Below are 22,626 nucleotides of genomic sequence, written 5' to 3' on the forward strand. Positions count from 1 at the left end.
TAATTTCAACATTTGTGTTAGGAAAGCCACAAAGCCTTCGACTTGAGGAAGATGTACTATTCACAGAATGACGTAATGCTCATGAGACCTGGGGTCACATGACACTTTCCATACTCTGAGCCATTTGCTTTCCTATTGGGATTCTCTGGCCTCAACATATCCATGTGTTAACCATTTTTTAAATAATCAGTATAGTGTTTGTTCCCTCATTCTCCACAGCTTCCAGAGAAAACAAGGCCTCATACAAGTGTCCTATTTTTCTCATAGAACCAATTTTTCATAAGCTGCGCTGATGATAAAGTTGTGTTCAACAAGGTGGGCGATGCTATCGCCCAAAGAATCCTGAAAGCCCACAGGTAAGGTTCGCTTTGGACAGCAGTTTGAGCCTAACTACTGTAGCTGCTCTTGCTTTGCATGAGGTGGTTACAAAAGCTTGTGTTGGAAATGGACTCTTCTCTAGCTGTCTTGTGAGTCAGTTGCTGTGAAATATTCAGTTTATCTTGGTGGGAATCTGAATTTTTCCAGGATGCAATCAGCTTCCTGGCCTGCCTTTTCCCCACATATGGGGTTTGTGTTCTGATTTATCTCATGGTAGATAGTGAACTATGCTCACACAAACCAAACAGAGCAGACAGAAAACGTTGCCACAGGGTTATATTTCAATTCTTGTTCCCAAATGTCATATTTCTTTAGCTCATAGAATTATTTCTCAACAGTCTTATTCTGATCATATCCATATAGTGTGCAATCCCCCCAATAAACTGAATAGTTCAACAGCTTAGCGTATTCACAAAGTAGATGTCGCTCGACCGGTTTTGTTATGTTTATTTTGATAATGATGCTACTATTACGTATGTGTATGCACATGGTACACCCATACACAGCACATGACATCATCCATGTATGGAGCTCGGAATAGAGCTTCCGTGAGTCAGTTCTCTCCCCCTTCCATGTGGGTTCCCAGGATCAAGCTCAGGCGGTCAGGATTGGCAGCAAGCACTTTTTCTCTGGCAGCTTTTTATGAGTATTTTCTTCTAAGAATTTGTTTTCATGTTAAAAAATGTTGTTGTTGTTGTTGTTTTTGATTTGGTGTGTGTGTGTGTAGGTGCACACATGCCCACGGAGCTATCTTGCTGTCCTGATAATTTTTAGTGTTATCTGGTAATATTTGTGTCTTTGAGTCACTGTGAGCTGTTTTTGTGTTTCGTGTGAGTTAGCGGTCCACTTTCGCTGTCTTTGTGGATATAGAGTCATGTCCTAGCGCTATTGGTTGAACAGACTATGGCTACACCATCCTGAACGCACCCCTCCATGACTTGTTTTGGCTTCTGGGACTAACGATTTTTTTTTTGTGGCTAATTTGAACTCCATGCAAAAGTAGCCAAATCAGCAGAGCCATTACACCTCACTATTTAAAGCCTTTGAATGTATGCAGTGAAAAATGTCACATTTATACACATTTGGAGACAAAACCATTTTTCCATCTTTTTTCACATAATATGTAGAGATTTTAGAATGAATGACACCTTAATGGTAACTATCAATATTTTATCTCTTTCATAGTTTTTATTTACATCATCTTATTGAATCTTCACAATTGTGGAAGTGGGTCTGGTAGTTGTGGATGTTCAATAGATCATATGATTTGTGCTGTTATTTATTTTTCTTGTTGCTATGACAAAATGCCTCCCAAAGCAATTTAAGGCAGGAAGGCTTTGCTTTATCTCATAGTTGAAGGATACAGTCTGCCAAAGTGGGGAAGGATGGCAGGATGTGAGGTGATATCTGCCTTACATCTGTAGTCAGAGACGGACACTGGTACTCAGCTCGCTTTCCTTGCTTTAACTCAGCCCAAGGCCCCAGTCAATATTAACCATCAGTATTAACCCAGTCAATATTAACCGTCAATATTAACCATCAGTATTAACCCAGTCAATATTAACCATCACACTTGTCTAGGCTGCTTCTCAGCAATAGGCCACAAGAGCTCCAAGCCCCTAGTCTTCGGGGTTTTGAAGGAGCAAGTGTTTCCTGATAGCATGTGAATATGATCCACAGATGGTTAGGAAGAAAGGTGCGTTCAGCACACGGGGTTTCCTCGAGTGGAGATAACTGGAGTGGGCCTTTATGGCTCTTCCCCCTTCACCAGTCACTACACATACTGATCCCAGAGATGGGAAGGAATGAGGCAGGTTCCTTTGGCCCATGGAGGGTAACATCTGGAGAAGGTTGTCCCTGGGAGTCAGCAGCCAGGCCTCTCAGCAGTGGGGTGGCTGCCTCCACCCCGTGCAGAGAGGATCTGGCTAGGCCTGCATTCTGTGCATCTTGTGGATGCTCAGCCGTGCTCATTCTCCACTGCTCATTAGAATCCCCACCAGGCTTCTGTAAAACTGCACACAGTTTGTCCCAGCTTCACATTGGCTGGATTGGATTACAGTTTCCTAGAGGGAGGCCATTGGATTGTACATGGCTGCAAAGATGGCCCCAGGCATAGCCAAGATTGTGTGGCACTCATCTGGAATACATAGATACCTAGGAATAATAGTGTCTGTGTCTGGCTTCACAAGCAACATTTACTCTTTATTCTCTGGATACTTTTTAAAGACACCAGAAAGGATTTATAAACAGCCTTGCTTGCGGTTGGGCATACATATGCACACAGAGATTTCTCACACTCCTGGTCTCCCTAGTCTCTGGAGCAATTGGGGGAATTTGAAAGAACTCATTATTTTTCCATCAGCTTCGACATTTCATTGATGCCGAGGTGCCTGCTTTATTTAGAAGGCACATTTGGCAAAAGCAAAAAAAAAGCATGGTTTTATGAAGTTGTAGTAAGTCACAGAACAGTATTAAGTTGGCAAATGAGTTCATTGCAGTGAATGGCGGGTTGTGACTTTTAGAATTGTGATTAACTGATAAATGGGATTGAATGAACTGGCACGTTCATCTCTCTTAGTTCCCTATAGGAACCTGCAAGCTGGGGTTGGGTTGTTTGAGAGCCTGAGAGGATATTTTTCTGTGTGTATGTGTATACCTGTGAGAGTGAGTGAACGTGTGTGTGTGTGTGTGTGTGTGTGTGTGTGTGTGTGTGTGTATGAGTGTGTGTATGAGTGTGTGTGTGTATACAGGCCAGAGGATAGCCTCAGCTTCCATTCCTCAGGTGCTGTGGGCTATCACTAGACAAGAAGATTGAATAATTGATTAAAATGTATAGAAGTATTCAAGTCAGAAATGCTTTAGAATGTCAGTACTTCAAACTGAGTAGAGGAGGTAAAAGACCTCAATTGAAAGTATGTCCAAGAGAAAGATTGAACTTAAAAAAAAAAATCAAGACTGATACTGAAATAAAATGTTTAAGTTAAGCCAGGCATGGTGGTGCATGCCTTTAATCCCACCAGAGGCAAGCAGATCTGTGTGAGTTCAAGGGCAGCCTGGTCTACATAGTTCTAGGATAGCCAGGCTATACAGAGATTGTCTCAAAAAAAATTAGATTAACATTGATCATCTCTCTCTCTCTCTCTCTCTCTCTCTCTCTCTCTCTCTCTCTCTCTCACACACACACACACACACACACACACACACACACACACACACATCTATGTAATTATCTACCTATCTCTTTTTCTTTTTACTTTTTTCTTTTCCTTTCTTTCCCTTTCTTTTTTCTCTCTCCCTCTTTCTTTCTTTCTCTTTCTTTCTTTCTTTCTTTCTTTCTTTCTTTCTTTCTCTTTCTTTCTTTCTCTTTCTCTCTCTCTCTCTCTCTCTCTCTCTCTCTCTCTCTCTCTCTCTCTCTCTCTCTCTCTCTCTGAGGTAGTCTCTCACTAGTCTAAAATTCACAAAGTAGACAAGGCTGTGTGGCCAGTCAGTCTCAAATTATGCATCTGTGTCCACCCCCAGGCAACAGGATTAACGTCATGTACTATCACAGCTGGCTTTTTGAAACATGTGAATTCTGGGGGTTGAACTCAGGCCAGGTCGCCATGCCTGAAGGACAGGTACCTCACTGGTTGAGCTGTCACTGCAGCCCAAGAACATTTTTCTGTACTGTTTCAGTTCTCATCTAGAAAGTTGATATATTCCTAAAATTCTAGTATTTTAGAGCAGGGAAGAATTCATGGCATTTTCTGATCACATATTCCCCAGCGATCCTGTGAGCTGATTCTAAAGGGAATCCTTAGAGTGTGGAAGGCAGGGTCTGTCTCAGACTGTACCTTTTGATTTTACTTAATAACTTGAACTCTGTGGGCTAGTGTTCTTAGGCAAGGTCACGACAGAACACAAAGCCCCATTTGCAGGCTGTCTGAGGTGGGGACCCGTCTTGCTTAGCAGTGGCCTGGGCCCTGCTCCTTCTCTTTCTTCATAGATCTCCCTTGCCAAAGACACATTCTTAGCAGCATGTCTAGCTCAGTGGCCGGAGAAGGACTAGACGAGACCACAGAGCAGATGCGTGAAGTGGCAGCCAACTGCCAGGCCTGAGCAAGGAACATGGGCCTTAGCCGGGGCCCTCCCACCTCGGGTAGATCTGAGTCCCCAAGGTGCCACCTCTGCTAGGCTGTCTTATTTTTCTGCCAGCCTTGGAATGGAGCCTTGTCCCAGTTCCCCAGAGCCATTTACTTCTTTTCCACAGCCGTCATTCTTCACAGAAACAGGATTCTGCCAGGTCTCCGTGATGTGGTCCATGACCTAGATTCTCAAGCCCATATTCATTCCGCAGTAAATAAAGAGAAGCCGGGGGAAATGCTGCAGAAAACATCACGTCTGCTCTAATACCTGAACCTGTCTCAGAGTTGGAAGCAGCTCCCAGGCCACTTGAAACACGCCTTTGACAACTCAAACGTGTCTGGGCAGGCAGGATGAGTTAAGACCCTCTGTTTCAAATCATCTCTTAAGACCCTCTGTTTCAAATATCTCTACCATGGCTGAGTAACCCAAGGGATGGAAATATACCAACTGATACAGACAGGAACATGTTAAGGCACTGTCTGTCATGAATGAATGGTTTCTGGGGACCACCTCGAGTCTGCCTATTTTGACAGAATTTCCCTGCTTTGGTAGAAAGCCAGGGGGTGAGAGAGTGCATCTCCTATGACTGTCACCAGGAACTTGATGTACAATGACAATGGCAGTTGACTTCTTGTGTCTGTTAGAACTGAACAGCATTGAAAACTGTACAGTTGAGGCGCTTTAAAAACACGCGGTTTTCAGTAATTGTTTAGCCTTCCCAGATGGTTCTCAGAGCTGTGGGGAGTCATAGTTGGCAAGTGAATGGCTGCTATGAGTGGCCAACAGTGAGCTCTAGCATCCTGGGGAACCAGCTGTCTGGGGACCTAGGGCGCTTTCCTGCTGTGCTAGCCACAGATCTGCAGCTGCCTTTCCAGTCTATCAGATTGTTTTTCTAATGCTGCCTTTTCATCAACAATAAGAACAACGCCACGTCTATGTGAGTGTTTATGGTATCAGTCAGGTGACAAAGCACCAGTTAATGTGAAGCCATTGTAGCATTCCAGGCCCATGTCATCTGGAAACACACTACCATACCTTAAATCAAGAGTATAAAGAGCCATAACCACTAAATCAAAACTCTTATTTGTACTAGAAACAAAGATTCCCACTAAAAAATGTTTAATCTTCCCTATTTTAAGTTGTTAGATGCATACTATAGAATAAAACTTGCTTTGAAAAAAAACAAAACAAAATAATTTATTTTTAATTAAAAAAAAAAATCCTTACTTTAGTTTCCAACCACTGGCTCACAACTGAAGTGTTCTGCCTTTGGGGACCAGCCGGAACTATAGCAGATTTCGCTTTCCAGTTGATTTTTCTATTTCTCTTTTTAAAAAAGTTTTATTGTGTTTATTTGTTTGTTTGTTTGTTTATGTGTGTGTATAAGTGTGTGGTTACACACGACACCGTACATGTCTGGAGATTAGAGGACAACTTGTGGGAGTCAGTTCTCTCCTTCCACCACACGGGTCTTAGTCAGGCTTGGCTGCAAGCAAGCACCTTTCCCCACCAGACCGTCTTGCCTGCCTGGATCTCTCATGGAGATGCCACACCTCGAGGCATCATGAAGTGCTTGCCAGCGCTGTCCTGTCGGGTCAGGCTGCTGTCCACTCTCTCATTCTTGGGTGATACAAAAGCTAACTTTAATTTTAATTGAATTAAACTGTTAGGGGTCACTTCTGAGTCTTTCTGATAGGTGCTTTTCATGGATTGCTTCATTCAGTCTTCAAGTTTTGGGGCTGGATATGGAACACCTCTCACCCTAGAGAGGAGGCATCTGAGACTGAGTTACTCAGACAAGGCTATTGATGGGGGTACTGGGACTCAAACCCAGTCATGAGGCACTGTGAGAGGTCTCCCACAGGCTCATATGTTTGAACATGTGGACCTTCCCTTGATGTTGTTTTGTGTTGTGGGTCCTTTAGAAGGCAGAAGCTCACTGGAGGAAGTGAGCTGCTGTGTGTAGGAGTCAGTGTGGTGGTGGTGGTTTGAGGCAGTTTCTTATAGTCAAGATTAACCTTGATATCACTGTGTAGCCAAGGATGACCTTGGATTTCTGATTTTCTTTCCACCCCTCACGTCCTGGGATTATTGTCATGTGATACCAGACCTGATTCAGGCCATGATGAAAATCCAACCCAAGGCTTTATGCATTCTGGGTAGGCATTCTGTCTTGTGAGCCACACCCCTAACTCAGGCCTTTTATAGCCTGACCCTATTTCCTGTCCACTCTACTTTCTGACTGAGGAGGCAATGTGACCAATGCCTTAGATCCCTGCCACCATGTCCTCCCCACAAGGGACTGTGTGTCCTCCCACTGTGATGGACTGTGTGTCCTCCCACTGTGATGGACTGTGTGTCCTCCCACCATGACGGACTGTGTGTCCTCCACCATGACGGACTGTGTGTCTTCCACCATGACAGACTGTGTGTCCTCCACCATGACGGACTGTGTGTCCTCCCCCATGACGGACTGTGAGTCCTCCCACAATGACGGACTGTGTGTCCTCCACCATGACGGACTGTGTGTCCTCCCACCATGACGGACTGTGTGTCCTCCCACCATGACGGACTGTGAGTCCTCCACCATGACGGACTGTGAGTCCTCCTACCATGAATGATGGACTGTGAGTCCTCCCACCATGACGGACTGTGTGTCCTCTACCATGACGGACTGTGTATCCTCCACTGTGACAGACTGTGTGTCTTCCCACCATGATGGACTGTGTGTCTTCCCACCATGGTGGACTGTGTGTCCTCCACCATGATGGACTGTGAGTCCTCCCACCATGATGGACTGTGTGCCTTCCCACCATGATGGACTGTGTGTCTTCCCACCATGATGGACTGTGTGTCTTCCCATCATGACAGACTGTGTGTCCTCCCACCATGATGGACTGTGTGTCTTCCCACCATGACGGACTGTGAGTCCTCCACTGTGATGGACTGTGTGTCCTCCCACCATGATGGACTGTGTGTCCTCCACCATGATGGACTGTGTGTCTTCATATTGTAAGCAAAAATAGGTTGTTCCCTGTGGTAGTTTGAATGTAATTAACCCCCATAATCTCATAAGGGGGTGGCACTATTCGGAGGTGTGGCCTTGTTGGAGTAGGTGTGATCTTCTTGAAGGAAGTGTGTCACTGTGGAGGCAGGCTTTGAGGTCTCATATATGCTCAAAATACCACCCAGTGTCTCAATCCACTTCCTGTTGCTTTCTAATCAATATGTAGCCAGCACCATGTCTGCCTGAATGCCACCATGCTCACTGTTATGATGATAATAGACTGAACCTCTGAACTGTAAGACAGCACCTCAGTTGAATGTTTTCCTTTAAAGGAGTTGCTGTGGTCATGGTGTCTCTTCACAGCAATAAAACCCTGACTAAAACTTCCTTAAGTAGCCATTGTTGAGTGTTTGGTCCAGCAATAGAAACGTAACTAGGTCTCCTCAGCACCAAGCTTCAAAACTTCCCTTGTTTCTAAGGAAGCAGGCAGTTTTTAATAGTTAAGCTTTCAAAAAAAGCCGAGAGAGCTATTTTATTCAAAACCATACAAATATTTTGTTTCTTAAAGTAATTATTTGGTGGATAAAGTTTCTCTCAGCAGAGGATATCTCTATCCTATAATTTTCAATCCTGTAATTTTGTGCCGTGGAAAGGCATGCCAGACAGGGTGCAGAAGCCTTGTGCTGAAGGACCGGAGCTGTCGTTATCAGAAAACGAAGGGAAACATTTGTGACAATTGCTAGCTCTTCTTTTTTTTCCTTGTGGGCTATCTCCCAAGCTCTAGAAAATGTTTAGAGAAGAGGTTACCCCAGGGCACAGAAGATAAACCCCAGCAGGAGGTCATTTGAAATCATTTTCTTGCTTTGATTTTGTTCCAAAACAATCTTAGGAATGGTCATCTCGGCGTCTAGATATAAAAAGGACACAAGGCTGGGCCAGCAATCATTTTGAGCCTGAATTTGTGTCCTGACTGGGATGGGACAGGATGGAGAGCAGTTAGGCTTAGTGATTTTGTGGGGTTTCTTTTGGGGATATGTCTTACCAAATGTTATCAAACCTGGGGAAAAGTTGAAGTCAGATAGATGTGCTGGTCTAACCCAACCTTCTTACACTTCAAAGCTTGCCATTTTCAAAAGATGAACAATGAAAATACTACTATGTGTGTTTTGGGTATAACGTGATCTATCGCAGCTTACACAGCCTCTTCTACAGTTGATAAAGATCAGTGTTAAGTCATGTTAAGGACATTCCAGCATACTGGTAGATTTAGACCAATTCCCTCATCTACAAATGGAGGGAGGGCAGAAGGATTTATTGCATCTTAAAAGATTTGCCAAACACAAAATTAAAAGGGTTATGCCCTGAACTTACAAGAGGCTTCAGATCTAAGTCCAGCACGACTGATCCCACCACAGTCTAAAGTTCCCTCTCGACAAAGTCCCGAGGGGCCCCAGCTGCAGTTACTCCTGTTTCTGGTGGCATTCATCATTGCTGCATAGTTCATATCCTCAGTGTCTCCCAGTTCACAGTAATGAACCTCCCACCTCAACTGCTCATCACTGTAGAAGCATGCTGAGCTTCTTTGGGGTTTCCCTACATGTCCTGCGACCCAATTGTGAGCTGACCCGCTTCTCTAACTGCTCTTCATGCTGCTGAGGGGCTCAGGCACAGGGGAGGAGGGTTTGAGAGGGAAAGGGTCTCATAAAACATAAAAAGAACTGGAGGAGAATGGAGAGACTATCACCAACTTGGCGGGAACCGCTCCTCTGCTTTTAAAGGTGCAAACAGCTTTACAACAATAGGAATATTTCAACATCCCATAGCCATGGGCTGAGAGAGAGCTCACTCGGTAAAGTAGTAGATTGACAAGCATGAAGACTGTTCCCATGTCCCCACAACCTGCAGAAAAAGGCTGGGCACAGCAGTGCAAGCTTGTCATCCTTTTACTGAGGCCTCAGAGACAGCCTATCCCTGGAGATCACTGACTGGCCTAGCCCGGCTGACAAGTTCCAAGCCAGCGAGAGACCCTGTCTCAAAGCAAGTGGACAAGGTTCAAAACAATGACACCTGAGTTTGACTTCTGGCTTCCACAGACATATGTGGACACACACATATGCATTTACACACACACACACACACACACACACACACAGAGAGAGAGAGAGAGAGAGAGAGAGAGAGAGAGAGAGAGAGAGAGAGAGAGGAAAACTTGCAAACATACAAATAAATGTAAAAACAATCATATAAAATAAATAAAAAGGAAGCGGGCTGGGGCCTGCTCTGTTTCCTCTGGAGTTCTGCTCAGGATGGAAGAACAGTTTTCAGTAGCTCGCTCTTACTTCTTTTATTCTTAATTAAAAAAAAAAAGACCTACTATTTGTTTTTTGTTTTTTCAATTCAGGACTTCTCTGCGCAGCCCTGTGGCTGTCCTGGAACTCACTCTGTAGACCAGGCTGACCTTGAACTCAGAGGTCTGCCTGCCTCTGTGTCCTGAGTGCTGGGATTAAAGGTGTGAGCACCACTGCCCCAGCAAGACCTGTTTTTATGTATGCATGTGTGTCAATGTGTGTAGGGAGTTATACATGCGTGCAGTTCCTGCGAAGTCCAGAAGAGGGTGTAGGGTCCTCTGGAACTAGAGTTACAGGCTCCTCTAAAGGAGCAGGGCACACTCCTAACCCTGGCACCCTCTCTCCAGCCCCTGTGCTTACGTCTTCATCCTCCTGCCTCAGCTCTCAATTTTGTCTAGCTCCCTCATTCTGAAAGTACACTTGTGTCCTGGTTCCCTTCTGCATCGCCACCCTAGGAACAAGGCCTGCTTCCCAGTTCCAGGTATCGAGCAAGGACGTCTCGAGGTTAGCTGCCATGTTTGTGTCCTCTTAGTGCTTTGCTTGGGGCATTTTAAACATGTACCTGAAATATTTTGCTATTGAGCGGTTCTAGCCGCTATAACATAACTTAGTTGTCTTTTTATTGTTGGACATTTATTTCCATTGTTTAGCTCTTATATGTCACATTGCCATAAGAGTTTGTGAATTTTAGAAGAAAAGTTCACTTTAACAAGAATCTTGAAGATGGAATTTTATAAAATTATATCTTAAGGCCGGTGGGGAAAGCAGCTGCCTGCTTGACCGTTCATTACTCACGGCTCCTTTCCCACCTGCTCTCACGCTGCTTTTCAACACAAGTCATCTTGCCTGTTAGGGACTCCTTCCCCAATGGCTGCTGATGCTCTGGGGTGCCATGTTTCCAGGGAGATCAGAACCGTCACAGCTAGAACCACGCACTGGACAGACTGACACACACAGTTTTCTCTTCATTGGCGTCCACTCAACTTCAGCCTTGCTGGTGAAATTCCAGAGGGCCCCCCCCCAACTTATCAACAGCAGTGAAATATAAGTCATTTTTGCTAGTTTGAGGGACATGCTTAACATTTTCATCATCCAGGAAGCTAAGAACCACCATGTCAAAAGCAGCCAAAGGCCTCCATAGGACTGAGAGAGAGCAGGAAGCCAGGTCATGTGGATGTAGGGTCTCACAGAGTGTAGACTGCAAGGATGCTTTATGGGACTTTCACATGAGTTCTCCATTTTAAAGTCACTTTTTCATTATAACAACCTCAGGGACCACAAACATCACCACCTAGACTGGGCCTTCAAGAGTGACAGTGTTGGGGAGTGACTTATCTTGCCCAATACTATATATATAGTATTATACATATATATTATACATATATATATATGGAAGTAATTGTTTCATATACTTTTAAAAAAAGTCAGCAACAATTTAAATTCCTGTGACTAGAGTGGTGATTTCAACATTATGGGTCAGCTATGCAGCAGACTGTCCTGCCTCCATCGTGTTCTCATGTGGAAGGGGCTCTGGTATGTACTGTTAAATGATAAAAAACAACATTCAGAAAGGTGTTCACAACATTCTAACCTTGTGTGGAAGAGAGGAATACATACATGTGTTTAGATCATGGACTACTGTGTCTACAGGACCACAGAGGTCACTGAGGGCAAGACTCCTCAGGGACGGGAACAGAGGTTGGGACAAAAGTAGGGGAAAGGTTTTGGGTTTTTCTCTGTATAATCCTCTTAGATTTTGCATTGTATTACTCACTGAAAAGTAGGATTTATTTTTTGGTTCCTCTGAGTACTAAACATAGAATAACCACATGACTCAATGTTTCCATCCCTGAGTATGTACCCAGAAAGAACTGAAAATGGGTCAAACAGACATGATATGTCAATACTGACAACTGAACTTGGTTTTTGTTTTTTTTAAGGTGGGTCTTTCTCTATTGCTCAACTCACCTAGAACTCACTATATAGACCAGTGCAGCCTGGAACTCCTAGACATGGCCTTTCTCCGAGTTCTGGGATTAAAGACATGCACCGCTGTGCCCTGCCTAATAATGCAGCTTTTTTCCCAACAGCCACAAGGCAAAGTCAACCTGAATTCCCACCAGCAGATCCAAGTGTATGTGTAACACAGGATACTGTCCGGTCACAAAGGGGAAGGAACTCCGACACATGCCATACTGTAGACAGATCTTGAGGGGACTATGCTAAGAAAAACAAGTTAGACCCAAAAGGACCCTTATGTGCAAAATCCAGACAGGCAATTCATAAAAACGGAAAGTAAGTCCCTAGAGATCGCCAGGGACTCTGGGAAGGGAAACTTCTATCTATGATGATTTGAATAGGGAAGGTAGTCACATAAAATTATGAACACAATGATGAAGAATCATATACTTACAATGGCCAAAATGCCCAATTTTTCATTTTATATATTTACCATAATGAAAATTAAAGTTAAATGTAATTAAGGAAAAAATACCAAGTACCTACAGCTTGACCTATTCTCCGCTGAAGCATTCTTCCGACCTTACCCCCACCCTCACCAGCTAACAGTACTCACTGAGAGCACAGGTCCTCTCCTGATGATGCCTAAAATAGAAAGCTATGTGGACATGCACCCTGTGTGTCGGAGCAGGTCAGCTCTCAGCCCAGGCCATGAGCATGTCACTATGGAGCAAGGCACAGAGCCGATGGGTCAACCTCCTGGCCACAGTCTGTGGGAAAGAAGAGGCCAGTGTGACCCGCTTCTGACCGAGGCTTCAGGAAGCCTCATGGACCAAGGTGACCTAGCTGTGAAGTCCATCCTGGGCTAGGAACTGAGCAGCCAAGAATCATTAGCAGGGTTGGGGCGGGGTACAGTGGGCGTCACTGGGGTGCTTGTGGAGGTTCTCGCTGGAATATGATTTTATCTTGAAAAGCAGTGGAGGCTAAATGGTGTGGTCCTTAAATATCCATTTTGCACACATCTGGACTTTTAAATGCTGCTGTGGGAAAACGGCTTAGGGCTTCCTGCTCTTTTCCCTCGTCCTGTTTACCGTTTAAAGACTGTGCCTTCTCTCCTAAACAAGCAGATAACTCAGGCTGTTCATATTTTCTCTCCACCCCAGACTGTGTTTGCCATCTAGTGAGTAATCCTCGACATTACAGCAGCCTACTTCACATGCCTCATTGCTCAGCCCAGCCGCCAAGCTGACTCTCCACACTCTGGTCCCCTGACAGTCACTTCTGTCACACACCGCCATGAATATGTGGACATTCAGGCACATTCAGCTCTGAGCCCTCCGAGTAGGGATATTCTCATGAGAAGGGGCACTTCTGCTGTTCATAAGAAGTTCTGACGATTAAGTGTTATAAAAGGTCTAAGCAGGACGGCACACGAGAATTAACCAGCAGTGAAAATGTACTCAAGCAAACTTTTTGCGTACTGTGAGGGATCCTCGCTCATTTCCAGGTTTTCTTTTCCCCCTGTGTGTTCTACAAACAATTCCAGAGGCCTCAGCTGTCTGGGACTCCCACAGTAAGAGCTGCCACATGAGCTATCCAACCTGTGGCCAAGGAGAGCTGCACACACAGCATTTAAAGGGAAATGAAGCCTGCAGATACTGTGTTATATGTGCTGGAGGTTGAAAATGAACCTGGTTGGGGCTGACTCAGTGGGTAAAGGAGCTTGCCACCAAGCCTGGTGACCTAAGTTCGATCCCTGGAGCCCATGTGAAGATGGAAGGAGAGGACCAGCTGCATAGAATTGTTCTCTCCATACATTGGCTGTAGCATGTGTGTGCCCACACCTTATGTATGTGTGCTCACGCTCCATGCACACAATAACAACAGTTCAATTTTTAAAATAAAGGGCCACTGAGGTGACCCAGTCAGTAAAGGCACCTGCTGCCAAGACTGATATTCTGACTTTGATCCCCGGGATTCACACGGTAGAGAGAACTGACTTTCATAAGTTGTTCTTTGACCTGTATGGACACACACACGTTTAAAAAAATAAAATAAAAATAACACTAGTCACTCAGAATTCTTGAAGAATCCCTGGTAACATTCTGTGGCTAGATCCTTAGAATTCCTAAGTAATGATGACTATTGTGGAAAACATCCTGAATCCCGTGTGCTTGTTCCTTAGACATGGGCCCTGGGAACCCAGTTATAAATGGAATGCCTACAGCTTGCCGAGCTGTGAACTGACTCCATACGGCCGTAACTTGTTTTATATGTGTCTATCTATTTATATTTACACATATGGATATGTAGATTTAAATAAAGTAGAATCTTACTTAAAATCACACACACACACACACACACACACACACACACACACACACACATCGTTGTGATAATACCTTTTCCTAAACTTTGTTGTAAGCCGCTTCTGACACCCTGTTCCATGAGATCCAGCAAGACTTACTTTAGACCACCTTCTGTCCTGCAAAGGACTACAATACAGAAAAGAAAGCAGACACAATTCCCACTACACTGCCAAACTGAGTTTATCATTCAGCATAACAGCCATAACCGGGATCCAAGAGCCATCCAAGTTGAGCAGAGGAGGTTGTGTGAAAGCATTCACGTTGTCTGTAAAGCCCCGTGACCTGCTTGACTGATGATGTAACTGTTACTTTGTGTGTTGTGTGAATTTCTGCGCATGTGACTTTTGCAGGGAAGGCCAGAGATACCGGGTGTACATTGTAATACCACTGCTGCCGGGATTTGAAGGAGACATTTCCACAGGCGGAGGGAATGCTCTACAGGCGATAATGCACTTCAACTACAGGTGCCCGATTCCAAACCCTCTGCTTTGATCTTCGCATCATGCGTGGACGCCTGGGAAGCGAGCTGCAGGATTTCTGCACATTTGTTCAGCATTTTACTTTCAAACCTTAGTCTTTTCTAAGTGGTAACATTCAAATGTCACAGTCATACATGATGGTGCGCTCTCTCTCCTCTCCTTTCTCTCCTATCTCTCTCTCCTCTCTCTCCTCTCTCTCTCTCTCTCTCTCTCTCTCTCTCTCTCTCTCTCTCTCTCTCTCTCTCTCTCTCTCTGTAGCTTAAGTTTTCCTGCCTGGCCCACAGTCAGGACAAATCTCTGTCACCCGCCAGTCCCACAGCCACTCAGACCCAACCAAGCAAACACAGAGACTTATATTGCTTACAAACTGTATGGCCATGGCAGGCTTCTTGCTAACTGTTCTTACAGCTTAAATTAATCCATTTCTATAAATCTATACCTTGCCATGTGGCTCGTGGCTTACCGGCATCTTCACACGCTGTTGGTCATCATGGCGGCTGGCAGTGTTTCTCTGACTCAGCCTTCCACTTCCCAGCTTTATTCTCCTCCTTGTCCCGCCTATACTTCCTGCCTAGCCAATGGCCAAACAGTGTTTTATTTATTGACCAATCAGCAACACATTTGCCATACAGAACATCCCACAGCATCTCTCTCTCTCCTACTTTGTTATCTTGGATCTCATTTTGTAACCCTGGCTGCCTGGAACTTGTTATGTAGACCAGGCTGGCCTCGAACCTCAGAGATACCCATCTCTGGCCAACTAGTGTCTCTTTTATATTGATTTTTAATACATGATATTAATGAAAAAATATCTTTATACCACTGATCCCTTATTCTTTTCTGTAAGTAGAGAAAAGTAAAACAAGAAGTATAAGTGCTAAAAAAAAAAGAAGTCTAATGCTAACATGATACAATTTGAGTGCATTCAGTTAGACAGCACGAAGATGACAACCGGAATATTTCCTTATAAGTTTCACACTTTTCTAGTCTTCCTTTTTGAGGTGGGAGGGGAGAATGAGACTTTACAATGGACCAAACAGAGAAGGGCTCAGGGCCTTTGTCACACTTGGGTGGAGGGTTATATGCCCATGCTCGGCTTAGAGACCCCAGCTGATGCTCATGACACGGTTTGAGGGCACTATTGGGTGGGTTTTGTGGTAGTGTTTGATACTAAGCCTCATATGGCCTAGGCTGGCTTTGAACTCCCCATAGCTGAGGATGACTCAGTGTCTGATCTTCTTGCCTCTACCTCCCAAGTGCTGTGGATTATAAATGTGTGCCACTTGCCTGGTTTGCAGTTCTGGGGATGAACCTAGGTCTTCATGCATGGGATTAAAGGCATGCACCACGATGCCCAGCAGTTGGTTTCTTTTTCCTCTGATTCTTCCGACTTGTGTCTGCATATCTGCCAGGGTTTGAAGTAAATATTGGTGCTGATGCTTTTATCCCAGGGGCCAGTTCACCTGGTTACAGTGACTACCTTTTTTCTACGTACTGAACTGAAGATGGGTCCATGTCTAATGTTATCTGACTTAGTACATAACCAAAAATGTTTTTGTGAGCACATGTCACTAACATGATGTTTAATTAATTGCTCTCTATCTGCTTTCTTGGCAATTCAAATATTACTTTTGGAATATTGTCAGTTTTGAGTATTTCCTATGACTATTTCTTTGATTTTTGAACCAGCTGAAAGACACATTTGGCTGTTGTTCAGCAACGCAAACCTTTTGGTATTCAAAAGCATCTCTATTTGCTAGTGTAGACTTTAATAATATCAGCCTTTCCAGGCATAGCTGTATTTTTAATTACATTCATACAACAGGCAGATGGAACATAGAATTTTTTTTTATTTTATTATCATCCAGCTCAAATATTTTCTACTTTAATTTTTAAAGTTTTTATTAGCATATACTAATTATAAATGGCGAATTTTTATTATAACATTTTCTTACACACATACAATTTTAATCATATCCACTCCCCTTTATTCTCTTTTGTCCCCTCTCACTTCCTCTCCCTCTTCCCAACTAGTCTCTCTTCTGCTTTCCATCCTTCTCTCTCTTCCCCCGCTCTCATGAACCAGTGAGTTCCATCAGTGCTGTTTACAGGAGCACACATGAGAGGTGATTTGTGGAAGCGAGTCTTTCCAAGACTGCACCACTGAAGAAAATGTGCCCCCTGTAACTGTGGTAGCTCCTAGGGCAGAGGCAGCCTCAGAAACCCTTGCTTTTCCATCATTTAGAGTCATCAGTATTTAACAGTCTTGAGGAACAAAAATCAACAGAGCCATTATTTAAAACTTGATTTTTCACATTTACAGATTTTTGCTTATTCTGATGGAAATAACCCTGTATAATAGTCTGCTTACTTCTTGATGCTCTGACGAGCAAGGGTTTGCCCCTTTCACCCCAGAAAGCAGGATGATTTTGTAAACGCTCTTATCTTCGAAGAATCCTCAGTCTTATTTTTGCTATCACAAAATTTTCTAAGGGAAAGTTCATTCATAGCCCATCTCTCTTTTTGAAATCTGATATCAATTTTATACCTCTTCTATTGACTCACATCAAAATAATTATGTCTTTTCAGTAACACTACAAAAATATTTTCTATTGTGGTTTTTACCTTTTGAAAGTGGGTATAGCATTTTCTTATGAAAGTACTTGTTTTTGCTTGGATTAGGGTTACATCCATAGGTATTACTGTAAGACTTGGTTGTTGGAACCTCCATAACTGTGCCTTTACATGTTTTCAGAACCATGTGCAGAGGGGAGAACTCCATCCTTGGACAATTAAAGCCAGAGCGTAAGTAGTTTTTCTTTCTTTTGTGATTGTTTCAAGGAACATCAAGAGTTAATAGGACTAGATATGAAGATAAGGTGGCAGCATCTATTAATTATTTTCCTTGTTCCTTTGACCAATATGTGACAAAGTAGCTTATGGGAGGGAGGGGTCAATTCCAGCTTACAGTTTGAAGGTGCAATCCATCATGGGGGGGGGGGAGTCATGATGGCAGATGCTGTGGAGGCTGGTCACATTGAATTCACAGTCAGGAAGCAGAACAGGATGAATGCTGGTGTACCCTTTGTCCTTTTTATTCAGTCTGGAACCCACTCATGGATGGTGCTGCTCACACTTGACCTTCCTTTAACTAACTTGATCTAGAAAACCCCTCACACACACGCACCTCAGATTGTAATCAAATTAACTGTTGTGGTATCCGTGAATGTCCATGTAGTGTGCTTATAGAACTTTGTTCACCCAAGCTTCTTCAAAAAATGTTCAACTTAGGTAAACCACGTTTTCTCATTTAATTGCCCAAACCAATGTTCAAATGAAAACACCTGTGCATGAGGTGCATGGGTGGTAAACAGTGGAAACATCTCTTCAATTTGTATTATTTATTTTTATCATTTCAGTGATAACTGAGGAGTCTCATGAGGACTGTCTACTGTATTCTCAGCTTATCCGCTACCACAACCCCATATGGGTCATCCCTACTGAGAATTATCTGTTTAAGTTTGTACCCCATTTTTAATTGAATTACTTGGGTTTTTGATATCTATTTTCTTGAATTCTTTATATATTTTGGAGATCAGCCCTCTATCAGATGTGGGGCTGGTGAAGATCTTTTCCCATTCTGTAGGCTGCCATTTTGTCCTATTGACAGTGTTCTTTCCCTTACAGAAGCTTCTCAGTTTCAGGAGGTCCCATTTATTAATTGTCAATCTTAGTGTCTGTGCTACTGGTGCTATATTCAGGAAGTGGTCTCCTGTGCCAATGTGTTCAAGGCTATTCTTTACTTTCTCTTCTATCAGGTTCAGAGTAACTGGATTTATGTTGAGGTCTTTGATCCACTTGGACTCAAGTTTTGTGCAGAGTGGTAGATATGGATCTATTTGCATTCATTTACATGCTGACATCCAGTTATGCCAGCACCATTTGTTGAAGATGCTTTCTTTTCTCTATTGTATAGTTTTGACTTTGTTAAAAATCAAGTGTCCATAGGTGTGTGGATTAATGTCTGGGTCTTTGATTCAATTCCATTGATCAATGTGTGTGTTTTTATGCCAATACCAAGCTGTTTTTATTACTATAGCTGTATAGTAGAGCTTGAGGTCAGGGATGGTGATGCCTCTAGAAGTTCTTTTATTATACAGGGTTGTTTTAGCTATCCTGAGTTTTTCATTTTTCCATATGAAGTTGAGTATTGTTCTTTCAAGGTCTGTAAAGAATTGTGTTGGATCTACAGATGGCATCTGGTAAGATGTCCATTTTTGCTATGTTAATGCGAGTGATCCATGAGCTCATAGTACTTTCTTACAGCCTATACCATAACCATTTTCCATAATGTTTGAGACAATTGTGGATAAAGAAGGAAACAAACCAAGGTACCCCCTTTCCCTGCTGCAGTTCTTTCTAGAAGTACATTCTTAAATGGAGGAGAGAAAAAGAAAAAAGAGTGAGAGAAAAATGTTCGCTCATCATATATATAAGGGACTACTATTCAACTGAAAGAAGCCAGGCACAATAGGCCATGTGCCGTATGGTTACATTTTTTATGAAATGTCTTTAATAGGCAAACCCATAGCAATAGAAAGTTCTATAGTGGTTGTTAAAGTCTGGGGAGAGTAGGTAGGATCAGATGCAGATTAGATGGGCATGGGAGTATAAAATATCTTAAAATTAAGTAGTGGTGATGGTTATACAGCCTTGTGAATACACTTTTAAAAATCTACTGAATTGGACCTGGGGACACAGCTCAGTTGGCACAGTGCTTGACTGGCTTGTATAAAGCCCTAGGTTCAATCCCAGCACCAGACAAACCTGTAAAGTTGTGCACATCTGGAATCCAAGCATTCAGAAAATAGAGGTAAGAGGCTCAGAAGCTCAAGGTCATCCTTAGATATGCAGCATGTTCAAGGACAACTTGGGATACATAAAAGATGAATCTCAAAAACTCTGCCTAAAACAAAAACATCTGTGGGGTGTAGCAGTGCAAAACCTTTGATACCAGCACTTGGGAGGCACAGGGATCTCTGAGAGTTGGAAGCCTGGTCTACATAGTGAGACCTTGTCTCAAATAAATAAACTATAAAAAAACACCTATTGTACTAAACACTTTTTATTTGCACTTATGGGATTGAATAGAGAGGCTTGCACATGCTAAGCAAGCACTCTGTACTGAATCCACATTCCCAGCCCTGTGTATACAATTGTAATGGGAAAGCTTCATGCTATGGAGTTTTTGGAGACATAGACTTTTATGACTTTTTAGGGGATTTGGTAGCTTTGAAAGCCATGGGTTTAGCTGGATGTGGTAATTCACATCTTTAATTCCAGCACTCAGGAGGCAGGGGCCGGTCTCTATGAGTTCAAGGCCAGGTTGGTTTACATAGTAAGTTCCAGGACAGCCAGAGCTGCATAGTGAGACTCTGCCCACCCCCCAAAAAAAAGATGATAAAGAATAAATAGGCCTAAACTTGCCCACAGCAGTGGTTCTCAACCTTCCTAATGCTGTGACCCTCATGTTGTGGTGACCCCCAACCATAAAATGATTTTCATTGCTACTTCATAACTGTAATTTCACTATTATGAATTGTAAATATCTGATATGCAGGTTATCTGATATGCAACCCCTAAAGGGGTCATGACCCACAGGTTGAGAACCACTGTCATACAGGTATTATGTATGCACACATATGTCTATCAGTGCTGTGTATTTAGGAAGTTTCACTGATTGTTCAGATATAGTTATGCACATCACTATGTCCCAGAGAGAACAGATGTCCCAGAGTATCACCTTCATCTCTATGGGTTGATGAATCAATCTATATAAAAGACATAATGATAAGATAGAGTAGGAAAGGCATCTCAAACTGCCTGATGGGGGATTGGAGGGTGAACATAAGATTATGGGAGAGTAAGGAATCAAAGCACGTTATTCTTTCGTCTCTCAACTGTGAAAATGTCCCGAGCTTAATAGAAAGTGATTTTTTTGGCTCCAGCCCCTTTTTTCCGCATTTGCCATTCAGGGGAAATAAATTGGATTTTAACACAAGAAACAATTTCAATGGCAAGCCTGCTTGGGGGAAAGTTTCTGAGCACCCTGGGAACAAGTCAACATAGGGTCTCTTGAGAAAAGACTAATTACATAGGGCCCTTTTCTGACGCAGAGGGTCACGTTGTTGGTTTGGTTTGTTAGTGCTGGTGGGTTTTAAAGCCCCAGCAGGCTGCTCTCTGATTGGGTGGTGGACTGCAGTGCCCAGAGGTTGACACTCCAGTCAATTTGAATAACAAAACTGCAACTGTGACGAAGTTAAATGTCCTGAAAAGAATTCCAGCCCCAGCCAGTCTCCGAGCCTATAATCTCCAGAGACCTAATGTCCAGTTTAAAGCATTTTCTTACCATTTTTATAATTTTTGTGAGTTATAACCTTTTAGGACCAAGTAAATTAGTGGCCAGGAGTATTCAAACAGCATTATAAATACACAGATACCCAAAACTCCAATTTTAAGTAATAAGCCTTAGGTGATAATTCTTGGTGTTTTATTTTTTATTTTTATTTTTTTAATCAAAATGGCCTTGTGAACTTCCAGCACACATTGAAGCCCACCTTCCTTCTGGTACCCAGACAACAGTGTCAGTCATAGTTAGATCTGGAATGTCATCTGCAGAGTCTCATACCCCATCACCTGGGAATCACCCCAGGACTGTGAAACACCTTTCACAGTGGTGTTTATCCGTGTTGTTGGAGTTTTCTTCTTTCGTAACTTGGTAGCGCCGCGTTAGCGCCACCGACTTTGTGTTCATTTCATGTGAAGTCAGTTTTCTTCACAGAATAAAATGCCAGTTCTCAATTTTCCTTGTCTCCCTTCGCTAGGAAGCACGTGAGGAGGGCAGTGGGATTCATCACTGTCGTAGATGCACCAGTTGTAGCTGGCAGGCCCCCGGAGATTGTCGGTGCAGCTCCCTTCTAGCCAGGACCTTCTCTTTTTGTCTCTCCTCCCTACCTGCTTCCTTCCTTCTTTTCTTCTTTTTCTTTTTCCTTCCTTCCTTCCTTCCTTCCTTCCTTGCTTCCTTGCTTCCTTCTCTCTCTCTCCTTCCCTCCCTTCCTCCCTTTCTCTTTCTTCCTTTCTTTCCTTCCTTCCTTCTCCCTTTTCCTCTTCTTTTCCTTCTTCTTCCTCCCCCTCTTCCTTGAGAATCTGCACGGTTAGCTTCCCCCTCAGGGCCCTTTTTCACTTTCTGAGCCTCACTGAGTGAGGCAGAGGAGGAGGTGGTATGCTCTGTGGGCAGAGTGTCCCTCATGACACATGCTTGGCTGATTGATAGGCCAGCTGTGGAATGGCTGGGCATCCCTGATCAACAAGTGCTTGGCTGATAGGCCAACGGTACAAACGTGGGCTTCAGACATATCTTAAAGTCCAGGCTGCTGGCCACTAGTCAATATAACTGATCTTTTAAAAATGATTTTTAAATACTTTCAGATTCTTAATATAATTTATTCATTTAATTATTGCTGGTAGAAGACACATGCCACATCTCCCATGTGGAGGTCAGAGAACAACTTTCAGGAGTCAGTTCTCTCTTCCCACCTTTCCATGGGTTCCAGGGATCGAACTCAGGTTTGTGAGGCAGAAGCCTTTATCCACCAAGATGTCACTCTGAACCCTAATTCCAGCCTTATAGGACAGTTTCTGGGGCTCGATCTGTCCTTTCATCCTGTGTGTCTATCTGCTGACATTTTATCTCCCCTCCTCTTCCCTTCTCCTCCACTGCCCTCCCCCTCTCTCCCCTTCCCTTCCCCCCTGTAACTGCCCTGGGGCCTTAAACGCCTCCACTGAACCCCACATGCAGCACTGTAACCCGCCTTTAGCAAGTCCTGCGAGATGGGCAAGGACCTATGTCTTAAAATGTTATTGTCTGGATCACACGCCCGCCCTAGATGATACAGAGAAAC

General features: G+C 43.5%; 1 protein-coding gene across 1 annotated transcript in view; it reads left to right on the forward strand.

The window, feature by feature from the left end:
• The window catches only part of Pld1 (phospholipase D1), a 136,070-nt gene that overhangs the window by 87,812 nt on the left and 25,632 nt on the right, over positions 1 to 22,626 (forward strand). Inside the window, exons 19-21 of the mRNA XM_059265291.1 lie at positions 268 to 356; positions 14,537 to 14,650; positions 17,421 to 17,470. Coding sequence (XP_059121274.1) covers positions 268 to 356; positions 14,537 to 14,650; positions 17,421 to 17,470 — 253 coding nt within the window. The remainder of the gene's footprint in view (positions 1 to 267; positions 357 to 14,536; positions 14,651 to 17,420; positions 17,471 to 22,626) is intronic.

This window comes from Peromyscus eremicus, chromosome 6 (genome assembly GCF_949786415.1).
Source record: "Peromyscus eremicus chromosome 6, PerEre_H2_v1, whole genome shotgun sequence".
NCBI classification, from domain to species: Eukaryota; Metazoa; Chordata; class Mammalia; order Rodentia; family Cricetidae; genus Peromyscus; species Peromyscus eremicus.